Source organism: Lissotriton helveticus, chromosome 2_1, assembly GCF_964261635.1.
Source record: "Lissotriton helveticus chromosome 2_1, aLisHel1.1, whole genome shotgun sequence".
Lineage (NCBI taxonomy): Eukaryota > Metazoa > Chordata > Amphibia > Caudata > Salamandridae > Lissotriton > Lissotriton helveticus.
The window spans coordinates 1,246,558,746-1,246,572,552 of NC_136059.1; the positions used below are offsets into that span (position 1 = coordinate 1,246,558,746).

At 47.9% G+C, this 13,807-nt stretch overlaps 1 protein-coding gene across 1 annotated transcript in view; it reads right to left on the reverse strand.

The window, feature by feature from the left end:
* HPSE (heparanase) overlaps nucleotides 1–13,061 on the reverse strand; it is a 137,921-nt gene extending 124,860 nt beyond the window's left edge. The window contains exons 1-2 of the mRNA XM_078676193.1: nucleotides 12,706–13,061; nucleotides 5,132–5,277 (exon numbers count right to left, since the gene is read on the reverse strand). Coding sequence (XP_078532319.1) covers nucleotides 5,132–5,277; nucleotides 12,706–12,881 — 322 coding nt within the window. The 5' untranslated portion in view covers nucleotides 12,882–13,061. The remainder of the gene's footprint in view (nucleotides 1–5,131; nucleotides 5,278–12,705) is intronic.
* Nucleotides 13,062–13,807: the final 746 nt, after the last annotated feature.

The window sequence follows — 13,807 nt, forward strand, 5'->3', positions numbered from 1 at the left end:
CGTCGACCCAGGGCGGGCAGCAAAGCCTCCGGGCAGCGGACCCCCGACCACGGCAACCGGTGCACCACGCCGTTATACTTCGGAGCCAACCGACCATCAAATCGCCATTCAAAACAGGCAGGATATACTCCCCTTCGGGGAACTGGACCCGGCCCAAGACTCGCGGCCGATGTTGTTCACTTCCAACCCGGATGGATTCGAAATTGAGGCCCGGCTTTCCGCACTGGGTAGGCCGAGAATGACACACGGCATATCTTTATTATCCGAAAAGATAGAAATCTCGGTATTGCATCTCCAGACTCAGGAAGTCTTCAGCCACGTGGGAGCCCGGTGCAAATTCAGGATATTTGTCAGGATTGACGAGTGGCTGGCGGAGGTCGGCTAAGACCACCCCAGAGCACAATGCCAAGTTGACCCAGGTATTACAACGAATCCAGGAATCCGGACTCACCATACACTGCAAGAAATGAGAGTTTCTAAAATGACAACTACAATTCTTTGGATATGTCTTCTCTGCATCAGGTAATACTCCAGACCCCAACAAGGTATGAGACATTAACATGGCCCCTGCTCCCACTACTGTTACTGAGGTGAGGAGTTTTCTCGGCATGATCAACTACTGTGGCCGGTTTATACGAGACCTAACCACCCTCACACAGCCTCTCCGGAAGCTCACCAAGGGATTAGTCCCCTGGAACTGGAGTCCAGAGCAAGAAACAGCATTTCAGGCAACCAAAGATGCTCTGTCTTCCAATACCACCTTAGCATATTTTGACCCATGCAAGCTAACCATGATTGCAGTCGATGCCGGACCAAAAGGATTTGGAGCTGTTCTGTTGCAGAAAAGCCAGGCGTAAGAAGACTGGAGCCCTGTGGCTTTTGCCGGTCGGTCTCTAACAGACACAGAACAGAGATACTCGCAAATTGAATAAGAGGCAATACCCATCCACTGGGGATGTCGCCACTTTCATTTTTATGTGTATGGACACCCGTTTGTCATAGCAACTGATCACAAGCCTCTTATCCCTTTGTTCACCGGCACCGCTTCCAAACCACCTCCTCGCATCGAAAAGTGGATGCTTCAGTTGCAGGAATAGAATTGTCGTGTGGAATACCACCCTGGAGCAATGAACCCCGCGGGTTATCTGTCACACCACCCTCGAGCGGCCACCCCAGAAGAGGAAGCTGATACCGTGGACACCGAGGAATATGTCCGGTGCATCACGGCCAGGTCATGCTCCATCCCCCTGTCGATGGAGGTACTGGGGGGAGGAAACCTGTCGTGATGAGTGTCTTCAACTGGCAAAGCAAACCATGAAGCATGGTCGGTGGCACGCTGCGAAGCCGGAGTGGAAAGCACTCACCGTAGAGGCCCGATGGACAATGGAAAGTCTATACCACGTACGACAGGAGCTGAATGAGGATTCCATGGGGTGCCTTCTCAGGGGACATCGTTTGGTCATCCCTACAGCTCTGACTGGTCGAGTAATCCAACCAGCGCATGCTGGACACCAGGAAATGGTGAAGACCAAGAGCCGCCTGAGAACAAAAATGGTGGTTCCCCTTGATGGACGAAAAGGTGGAAGAGGTAGTGAGGTCTTGCCAGTGGTGCCAAGCTATAGAAGAAGTCAGTCACCCATCTCGGATAATCACCGAGCCTCGACAAAGCCATCCCTGGTTTAGCATTAGTTTTGATTTTGGGAGATCACTCAAGATACCCAGAGGGGAAAATAATATTGTCGTAGAATGCAAATGAAGTCATTCCTAAGCTCGAGAAAGTAATGACCACTCACAGACTGATCCGAGAACTGAAGACAGACAACGGACCTCAGTTCCAAGGACAGGAGATAGCGAACTATCTAGCCTCGCTTAACATTACTCACAAGAAGGTCACTCCACGGTGGCCTCAAGCAAATGGTGAGGCCGAGAGGTTTATGCAGACTCTGAACAAAGTCATTCGCATTGCCCTTGACCGCCAACAATCCCTGGAGTTAGCTATTTTTTCATTTCTCCGAGTATACCAACAAACGCCACACTCCACGACGGGGAGAGCTCCAGGACTTTTGTCCATGGGTCGGGTGGTAGCTGACTATCCCACACCACCCTCAAAGGCGGCCAGAGCCCCTGCAAGAGACTGTAATTCAAGATCGCCGGCAATCTTGAAAGGGAAACATCCTTTACAACGCAACTTTTACCACGCAGTGCCTTTACGACGCAACTTTTACAACGCAAACCATTACAACGCATTGCGCTGGGGGCGCTCTAGGATAGGGAATAGGTTTGATTTACTATCCAACACCTTCCCTACTATCCACGGGGACTGGAGTTGGAATAGTAAATTAAACTATTCACTATCCAGCACCCCAAAGCACTATGCGTTGTAAAAGCATGCATTGTAAAAACAGCGTTGTAAAGGCATGCGATGTAAAAGCATGCGTTGTAATGTCATCCATCCATCTTGAAATGATCAGGTCAGTTGACGTAGGGGAGCGCATATGTCTGATCTCAAGGTTGGAGATCTGGTACTTCTACGGAATTGCACCCCAGGGGGCAAATTCAGACTCCTGTATGAAAAGGAACCCTGGGTGATCACTCACCGGAAAGGCACCCGAATCACGGTGCAGCAAGGACCATAGACTGTCACATGGAAAGTGTCGTTCTTCAAGACTTTCTACGTTTCCCCGAGAGTGTTCCTGGATTCTGCAGTGCCTGGGCCTGTCCGCGACAATATCCCCAATGTGGAGGAGTGGGGAGGCTCAGAACCCGATTCGCTAATGGCTGTTGCTCCTGTTTCGAAGGTGGCTGTGAGCAGCCCCTGTCCCTCTGAGATGGTCCCTGTTTGCCTCCAGTTAGCCCACTGGGACATCAGAGATCTACCCGGTACAGTCTAAGGAACAATCCTGAGCACTCCAGCTGCCTGAAAGACGACTTCATGTAAGACTGTTCTTTATTATGTCTATACTAGTTGTACAACTGTTGTTTGTACATTAGATCTAAGTGGGGAGGAATGTGGTGTTGTCCCTGTGACGCAACAGTTGTGACACGGGACTGCCCACTGGAGCAGGGGAATCTGTTGAAGACCCCCATAGTTATGTTACAGTGTTGTGGTCCTAATGACCACGTGAGGCAGTTAATAAAAGGGAGCCCGGCACTCGTGACGGCAGTCGCGCACTGAGGCCAGAGCTCCAGAACTCCACATAAGCATGCTGTGCGATTCCTGCTGCGCGGCCTGGCCCGTTCATCACAGCGCGCGCACTCACAGCGACCACTGGCAGTGTGTGTGCCCCACTGCACAACACAACAGGGAGCAGCAAACTTGTCCGCCCCTCTCTGTACTCTCTGCACGCGCTGCCATTGGTGGCGCGGGCCAGGGCCAAGCGCTAGAACCATGGTCGCTGCAGGCTGTGCTGCTGAGGCGTAGAGCTGTGGCAGCCGACACGCCTGTAGCAGTGCAGTAAGGCAGAAAAAGGGATATTCCTGTGGGTGGCGAATGACTAGGTAGTGCCGGCCACGCAGGTGAGAGAGGCAGGCCATGCATGTGTAAGGCTGCGGCCCAGCGGAGATTGGGGCCCAACTTAAGTTAGCTGTGGGGGCACTGGTGTAGCTGGAAAGGGCACCATCTCATGGCACACGCTTCAGCGTCAAGTAAGTGGTGCTGTTGGGAAGCCGTCTCTGGTGGTGCTGTACGTTTTAGTTGGCCCAGTAGCGGCCCTGGCTGTGTCAAAAGGAAGGGACCATGGGCAGTGCGCTTGAAGATGGCAGAAAAACATACAAAATGGAATGCACAATACTTATTTCAACCTAAAGGAGCAGGCGAAAAGGAGGGAAAGTGCACATCCTAGCTAAATTAAGGTAGGGGAAGCAAATGAGGACAGAGACCCTACATACCATCCCGAAGAACTGGAAGTAGCAGACGCTGCGAGGGCTGATATTGCTATTATATGACCTGGCAGTAGATCCTAAAAGTCGTCAACACAGGTTTCAATAGAAACAAATGTTAAATTCTGATAAAATCTAATTTCCTCTCATCCACAAACATACACACTACATACAAATCTTACCTACCATACATATATTTAATTATTTTCCATGACAACACAGGTCTTGATACTTCTCCAATGTGCAGCTTATTGGGTCATGTTAAGCATAGGGATCTCATATTTTAATTTTGAAACATTATTCAATTATATTTATACAGGCCATTTTTATTCAAAACTGTTGCTAGTGTATAATGCTTTTGAAGACATATCCATTACTCCCTACATACCCCGGCGCCTGAGAATCACCGATCGGTGACACCGTTATAGTCACCTTTTGCAGTGCTCATTTGCATGAGTTAATGATGAAAAGCAACACTACCCTAAAACATGATCAACAGATTCAAAGTCTGCACATACTCCTTTTTCCAGACCTTAGTAATAGGACGTATGCAGGGAGGAAGAAACGGTTGTAAACTCGAAAGGAACTATGCTATTAGGTTCTGTCTCTGGCCTGTCAAAGAGTGGTACGGGGGGGGGACAAAACCTATGTGTTTTCTCAGATGGAAGAAGCCCAGTCATTTCTAGATAAAATCAATAATGAAGCGGGCAAAACAGCTATAGGGTGCAGATGCAAGCTCTATTTTGGAGAGGTGCAAAACCGGTCCCTAGTAACAAAAATGGCCCCCACTGCTCTAAAACCACCCCCCGCCCTTCCGGCCCACCGGAAAAATGCCCGATGCCCACTACGGCCAGTCTGGCCCTGTAGCTCTTATGGTTCCAGCCTGATCCTCTCACATAAGAGATGCAGTCATGATAGGAGTGTAGGGTGATGTCCCCTAGCACCTATGTATTCCTACAAATTAAGCACTCAAGTCAGGTTGACAAAGAAAGTAACTTGGTTATCCAACTGCATTACAATAATACTCTAGTGGCTGAGAAGCACCATGGAAAATGCCCAGTAGTTACTGACTGGCCTAGAACCTAGAGACAAATGACTATCCCTGTGGCAAGACTACAACCAACACACACCAGCAAGCGAAGAAGCAACTAAAAGCTGACATATGATGCATTGGATTGGAGGAAAATATAGTGCTTAACTGTACATTTGGCAACACCTACCCAATAACTAATAAGTTAGATAAAGCCCTTACCTTGAGTGTTCTGTGACTGCCAGTAAAGTTTCTCCTCCCAAGACCACCGTTTCGTTGGGCTAAACAGCATGAAGTCTGTTTGCGTCCCGCCGAACCTTAAGAAGGCAGGAGACAAGCCTTTTGCCAAAGTCCGCAGCCTTTCTGACCTATAGAGGCAGAAAACAGCATGAAAAAGTGTCAATAACTCGAGGAAGAAAACACATTCATTCAAATCCAAAGCACATTATTGATTATCAAAATAAAATACAGCAACCTGCTGCCAGTGACAAAAAAACAAAAACAAAAACAAAAAAAAACAAAAAAAAAAGATTGTGGTCAGCTTCGGAAATCTGATAAACAGCGGGTATCGCACTGGCTGCTATTTGCTGTCCTTAATAAAGCTAGTTTCCATTTGCTTTAAAAGCGTTGTTCCCTGCTTTCTTTCAGCCACAAGTTCTGGTTTGAAATCCGAGTAAAATTAGCAGGGCATTAGTCACGCTTTTGTGTTCTACAAAATGAAGGCTCTTATAGTCAGCTATTACCCGGATAAACAAAAAAAGGCCTGCAAGTTCAGCTCTACCCATAAGCTTTTGATTATCTGTTTTATTTTGGCTGCTAAACTCTCCCCTGCTCATATGTCTCCAGTTTGTACTGTCGATGCACTGCAACATGCTTCGGGCAACTGGAAATAATAGTGGATAGAACTAGGAGCATGCATGCAGTCTGAAGGCTTCCTGGACTCATACTGGGCCACAGTGCATTTGACTGATCGACAGTCCCCCCCCTCATGGCACCATGTGACCCGTACGGGTGAGTAGTCGCGCTTTACAAGTCCCTTGATTGATTGATTGAGACTGAGCGTGTCCAGGCTTGAGGATAAGGATAAGGCCATCCCGGACCACGCTGGGCGGGCAGTGCAACACCCAGAGGGCCCCTCGAAAATAGGGGCTCTTTGGTGGAGATCTTTTCTTGCCCATGTCCCTATAGGGTTGTGGATGGGCGGTCATAGTGGGTGTAGTGAGAAATGTTTAATTACTTATAGGTAGCCAACCAGTATGTACTGCTTTTATTCTCAGAAGGTAATCCGTGGCAAGGTCAAAAACAAGCATTTACAATGCAATGGTTTCGCCTTTGGAAAAGTTAGAGCTATTGGCATTGTAAATGACAAATTTTGTATTTATGTGTTGGTTTTGAAAACAGAAATAAATGGCATTGTCATTTACATTGCCATTAGCTTAATCTCTCGCAAATGCCTCTCCCTACGCATGTTTCAGGTCCCTTCTCAAAACTCACTTGTTCTGTAATGCTCATCACTAATGCCCTTGTCTTGCGGACTGTCTTCTCCCTGCTGCTCGAGCGCCACATACACCCTCACTTTATTGAATTCAAGTGCATGTCATCAGAGCTTCCAGGTAAACCACTGCCAAGAGAAAGATTTAAACGAGAAACATGGGCACACGTTTAAATCTCAAAGCATTCTTGGATTTGCAGTCTTTTTCTTCCTGTGCGCGAACTGTTTAAGCAATCCATAATTTTTTGACAATGCTAAACTAGAAACTAGGTCACTCGAGCATTAGGTAGGCCATCAGCGCCCTGTCAGCAGGTGGGATGCGGCGCGAGGAAGGAGATGAATGGGCAAAAAGGCGCAACATGCAGAGGGACACTTAGCTGGACTGGGAGATTAGTCCAAATACACCCACAGGCTATACACCTTCAAAGGATCGCAACATCAGCACTTTTCTAAAGCGGCAGCTGCAGGGGAAACTTTGCTGAGGCGCACACTCATTACCAGGGCCCTCGGACGTAGCCCAGAAAATAATCAGCAGGTTCCTCTTTGGAAGAAAACACTCCTGCTTACAAAACAAAACCACCTGCAACCCCCCCAGGTCACTTTGATGAGGACTGGCAACCGGCTCCTTAGTGCGAGGCGAAACAGGTTTAAAGTAATCACAGTCTTCAAAGAAAGGCCTTACGACACACTGCAACCAAGAGATATGTCACAGAGTACTCTGGGAGAATTAAACACTGAGCGACAATTTCTATTGCATATACTATCCAGCATATAAACATGATCAGAATGCATATGTTATATCACTTACCACTGGCTCCATATTATGAATGGCACCATTTGTTAGCCTGACTTTCTAACTTAAATTATGTTACACTCCTTAGCTTCTACTTTCACTCTTTACCATTGGAAGTATAGGTTTAAAACTACCAACAAACAAAGAAAATATTGACTAAAAAGCCAGGACTGGCACAAAGCTGTACACATGACATGTGACCTGTTGGCATCTATAATGGCATTTTTTCTGAGAGGAAAATAATTTTCAAGTAAAACCACTGTTGGGAGAGTCAATTGTAATTGTTATTAGAGGTAGCATGTGGCTTTGGGGTAAGATGACCTCAGGAACAACTCTCGTGAGGCAAGGACATATGGGTACAGGGGCACTTGAACCTCACAATTGAAACACATTGGGTCAGGAATCAGACAACAAAACAGGTTCACTGTATCCAAAAGCAAAATAGACTGGATGATAGGTAAACACTTGTTCCATAGAGGAGACCGATAAACAAGAACCAAGAGTGTTTACATTCTTTTAAAACCTAGATCTGAAACAATACACACCAGACGAAGTCACAAACTTTGTACTAGAAATGCTCTGACATGAAGCCACCTAAATCACTGTGAAAGGGACAAGACCCACTTACTCCCCATGCCATGCACTACCATTGCTGACACAGATTAGACAACACGCATCCAGACCAAAACCCCCATGCTGGCTGCCATGTAGTGACACTACACTACACACACAGCATTGCAGAGTTAGGCAAGGTAGGTTACAGGAAGGTTACAATAACCCCACCCGACAAAACAACTCTGGGGGGATAACCCACATCACACAAACTACCCACCGACACCAACACCAAGGCCAACGTGACAGAGGAACACAATCGGTTGAGAACCTCTCCAGGAGGAATCACAGCCACAGACAGCTCGAGGCAAGGTAACTGGTGGACGCAAGTGCCTTGCAAATAATGAGCAACTCCAAGTGTATGCAATGAAAACCATCGTAGACAGCAATATGAATCAGTGACACAAAAACGTGCGTTTGTTTACCTTGAACGCCAGATCAATGTGGAAGTCTCTGGCTCGAAGGAACCGAAGCAAGAACTCGTCTGACAAACCCAGGGGCCAGCGCGAGCCCTCGTTCTCAGCTTTCTGCCGTATGACAAGGATCGCCTTCTTCACTACTGCGGTGTGGCCGGGCAGATCGTTGAGTCTGGGGTTGCCTCTGTTGAAATCCGCGGGCTCTTCGGACATGCGCAAGAACTCGTCTGACAAACCCAGGGGCCAGCGCGAGCCCTCGTTCTCAGCTTTCTGCCGTATGACAAGGATCGCCTTCTTCACTACTGCGGTGTGGCCGGGCAGATCGTTGAGTCTGGGGTTGCCTCTGTTGAAATCCGCGGGCTCTTCGGACATGCTGCTGTCGTTGAATGAAACGTATGAGACAGGGAGGGGTCGGCAGCGCTCCCACACCTTCCCACTCCTCTACGTCGTCAAAGGTGCCTGAATGAGGCATGCCAATAGCTGCCCTAATACACCCCGCAGCTATGGGGAAAGTTATCCGCCCTCCCCTATGGATCCAGCCCTCCTCCTTCCCGGCCTCCAGGGTTACAACAGTCACGTGACGCGCGCGCAGCCTACGTAGTTGTTAACCCGCCCAATGCGAATGCCCTGGAGATCGTGATTCGTGATCTGATGAAATGTGATTTCGACCTCTTTGGAAACGATCGCAGGTTTTCGCAAGCGACCTTTATCGTTGCAATCGTGTTTGTTGACAGTCCAGTCTCCTTCCGTTCTGTGACACCGCTTCACAAACAGTGGTTCTTGCAACCCAAAACCAGTATACTGACGCACTTTGAATCCCACGGATGTTGTTGCCCCTCGGCTTTCTTCGGGTCTCCTCCTTCTTCACGCAGGCTGCGTGAGTTTCTCCCTGCACTTCCCGCTCGCAGCGATCAGCGTCTCTGTCCCCGACTCCCACGACCAGACCAGACCGAAGCAGCGGGAGGGGGGCGGGAGAGGACACGAATGGCGGGAGGGGGGCGGGAGAGGACACGAATGGCGGGAGGGGGGCGGGAGAGGACACGAGAAACTCCGCCCAGGGAAAAAATGTCGGGAACGCCCCCGAATCTGGTCCGGCCTTGACGGACAGATCCGGCACCCAATGGCTAGCCTCCATTTATGGAGCTAGCCAATGAGAGCCGGGGGACGTTCCCGAAGTGCTTAGTGTAGACATAGGATTTCACCTGCGCTGAAAAGCTGCGCAGAGCGCAGCCTTTCGGCAGGCGAAACCCAACTAGTGCAGACCAACTGAACTTTGCATAGTCGACATGTTTCACACCTTGCTGCCCAGCTGGGTCAAGTGGTCTTTCTTCAGTATATTATATATATATATATATATATATATATATATATATATATATATATATATATATATATATATCCAAGTGTGGCCTCCTTAGGGCTCCCGGGCGCTTTCAGGCGATGCATTCAGAGTGCGGCAGAGCCTCGTCGTAATTAATAAGTTTCATTTTGCCAAAGGCATTTCTCGCGCATAGTAGTCTTGTGATCAAGGTCTCTGCAAGACCGAAACGCGTTGAGCAGTGTTGCTGGCTGAGCTGCTATGAAATTAAAATAACTTGCACTGGAGGAAACTGTTGGTCTAGAAATACACAGGAGTCCCTGTGTATTTCTATTCCATTACTCCTTGTCCCCTATTGGATTTATAAGGAGACCTCCCTATTTTTTAACAACTGAAACTGGTGGTCGTCATTTACGAAGGAGCCGGGAGTGCGCGAGAAGTGCCTTTGGCAAAATGAAACACACACACATATATATATATACATATACATATACATACACACACACACACACACACATATCTCTGGCTTTGCAGACAATGTCACATTTTTCGTTTTTAGAAGTGTGGGTGCAGAAAAGATACAAGCATGTAGGGAAAAAGAAAGGCAGTGGGTAATGTATGAGATAGTCATTATAGACATAAACAGGCAGAAGTTTAGTTTATATACTCTACATACAAAGGTATAGAAAGTGGCATCAGGTAAGCAGTGCCAATGGAGTTCCAGAGTTGATGCTTGCAGACCTGGAAGTTCAGCAGACTTGGACATGGAAACGCGCAAGTTATTAAGGTGTAGGTTAGATTTCCCCGTGTCTGATCAGTCTTGTGGCTGTATGAAGCTCTTCTTTTAATGAGGCTCTCTGGCTAGCAGGAAGACAAATTAGAGCCAATATCCTGTATTGCAATTTCGACATGACCACTGGCTGCATGGTCCCTTTCTGCTGGTTTGCATCTAAGTTCCACAGTTTCTTAACCTGCCAGAGGGAGGCTTCCCTACAGTCTCCTGACCTTCATTCATCATAGACCCGCAGGGCCTTGGTCACTGCCTGGCTCCCTCCCTATTTTTCACCAGCTCCCAGCATCCATTGGAGTATTTGACTGACAGTGATTGACTGGTCGAGAGTCATGTGAAATGCCAGAACTTTCTGCCTCACATTAAATTGTCGTGCCATCTGCTCTAGGTGGTTTCTCCTCGCCACATTTAGGTTTAACATGTTTGATTCCAACACCAGCTGTGTTCCTCCTTTCCACAGCCAGCCTCTTGCAGTTCTTGTGGCAAAGCGTTGGCAGTCATGTGACCCTCTACCCTAATCCATGTTAGTGGCCTCCCAGATCAGCTTTCTTTACACTTTTTTGAGAGATTTTCTGCCCCACCCACCGACAACCCTTTCATCAAGGTAAAAGGGTCTCGATCCCTGCTGGCTTGCCTCTGTTAATGCCCAGCAAACTAGCACCCAGCTTTCCTCAGAGCTCTAAGAGTGTCCCCACAAAGGACCAGGCGAAGTAATTGAGACCCCCCTTACAACTCTTCTTTGGCTGGTAGGCCCGAAGATTACTCAAGGTCCAAACCCATGCCACAGCAGCGTCCCATACAGCTGAACATCTCCTTCTTCCCTGTGATCCAAGACTCCGCACATTAGCCTTCCTGCAGAACTATATCTACGTTTTGTCCATATATTCTTTTGATGCACAGAATTGGAGCAAGAACCATGGGCCCCACAAAACTTGGTGTGCCATTGGTTGAAGCCCTTTTCAGAGGATCACACTCGGTTGGTTATTGTAGCCGTAAGCAGGACTACTTGAATTATGCAATTCCGCAGCAGCTGTTTTCCACATAATAGTGGATTTGCCGCACTTGCTACATAATACGTTATGCTCTGGATAATTTGCTGATTTAAAAAAGAAAGTTTGTTTCTAGCTCGAACGGATCAAAAGCTACCATTAAAAACTGCAACATGTATTGCTGTGCAGTGGCTGGCCTTTTCACACACAGAGGCAGGTCACCTTTCAGTTGCTGACTGCTGTCTTTAAGTGTTAAACGTATATTACCTAGGTGAAACATTTGCCCAGGCAGCGTTAATGTGCAAAAATGAGAAAACAGTGAAGCAATACGGCTCCATAATGTGTCTCGTTAGACCACAAAACTTGTCTTTTCTTGTCGCATAATTTAATAAAACCCTGCCGCATAATTCGGTACTCTCTAGCCACATAAAACCAGTGGCCCTAGTTATTACTCGGACCAGCCTGTTGTTATTCCTGCTCTAACTACATCCACTCAGTGGGGTTACACTCAGGCCAACAATGAGCTGTGTTGGTAGTATGCACACTGACGGGCAGGTATTGGGGCTGCAGACATTGTTCAGGGGTTTAAATCGTCTCCCCCACTGTTATCAGTGGAGTGGCCCTTAACTGGGCTAAGTTTTTTAGTCGAATATGCATATTGGAGGATAAATGTGCTACTTGACTCCCTCAAACTACTAATTTCTTCGCCCACGAAAAATATTTCAGAGGTGTTTTATTAGCGTCTAGTAGCAATTGTATGCAGTAAGCGCTGTATAACTCTATTACTGCTGTGACGTCGGGTGTTGTCGTACTTCACTTTGAAAGTAAAGTAAGCAGTTACTTGTCTCATTATTTAGAACTTGACTTTTAGATTTATGTATTTTTAAATGAAGGCCCTCAAAAGAATTTGACATTTTCCGAAAACGAATCCTCTCGTGGCTGACAGACAACTTCGCTAAATTGATCCGAGGCCATTTCGCCTTAGATGCGCCAGTGAGAAATTCCCGTGACAAATTATGCAATTTGTTTCTTGGCAAGTGCACTGGAAAACAACAGCATCGTCCAATGTTCTTCATTTAATGTGTTCGTTTTTGCATGTTTCCCAGATTTTGAGCCAGTATCCATATTTAGTAATTTCGGTTTTAGCCCCGCCTACTCTTAGACATTGGGGATTTGGACACATCCTGGTGTTGGAGGTCTATCCACAACAACCAGTCTGGTGAAGGGGTATTTGGCTCGAACACAGATTATGAAGTAGGTTTATAGATACCCCTTATTCTCGTCTGGCGCTCGCTCACGAAAGCTCTAAAAAAGTGGCCAGCAGGTGTCATGCTGACGCTACACCAAACACCGAAAGTAAATATTTTGGGAGGGGAGTGCACTTACCCCAGGAAAGTGATGTACTTGGGCTCTGCGGCCAGACTGGCATCGACGGTCACGGAAAGGAACCTGGGGTCAACTTCGGATGTTTCCTTCCAATCCACCTGCAGCCTCACAAGGTTTGCATCCCCTGCCCGCGTCAGGGCGGGCAGTACCAACAGGAAGAGGGCTGTCTCCATCATCCCTGGGGAGCACTGGGCGAGGGGCGGCTGGTCCTCGCCCCACAGCTGCTGGGAGTCAGGGGAGGGCAGTTTTGAGCGGCCCTTCTCTCGGGCAGTCAGTCAGTCTCCCCTCCGTTCATTTACTGGTAAATCTGCCGCTTCCTCCCTGCTGCTCTCGCACGCACAAAAACCGAAAGCGAGGGAGGAACCAAAAGCAGCCAGGGGAGGGGCGAGGCCTGGGGCCGCCCACGGGGGCGGGCCCAGGTGCGGAGAGGTGAGGCCGCAGGTGAAGCGACGGCGCTTCCTGGTCTTGGTGCTTCAGCACTATTACAGCACAAGGAGTCACAACGCCTGCCCCACAACCGAGCTTACACAGTTGTGTCATTCCACTCACCGTGCGTGAGCCAGGCATTCAGAACAAGAACACGAGGAATTCCACTTTCAGATGGAGGGGTCTGTGGTGCGGGATCTGATGCTTTGGAAATATAACATTAAAAATTACGTTTTTCAAATGTGGCACCCACGCCTAAGGCAGGCGCCAATTTGTAATGTGACTTTTCTGTCTTTGTTCCCTTTAATTATCCCCCATGGATCATTCAGGCAGCCCTAGAAGGCAATTAAAAGTGATTTCTATTTGCTGTTCGACGTATGCACAGATAAGTGCTGAAAATACAGCTTTATGTGACTGTTCATTTTTTGTACTGTCTGGGACATCAAAAATATTGAGCTGGCAACCCTAATCATAAGACTGGAAGTTTGTTGCAGGATCAGCACATTATTTATTTCCTCCACCCTCGATCCCTAATTAATGCCATAATAGCAATAGTTTAACTTATATCTGAAACCCTACACCGCCGTCAATAACATGCCGAGTTACTTTAAGTGTCTGGGAATGCACCCTGCGTTCAGACAACTCACTCCTCACCGTTCACCAGCTCATCCAGCAC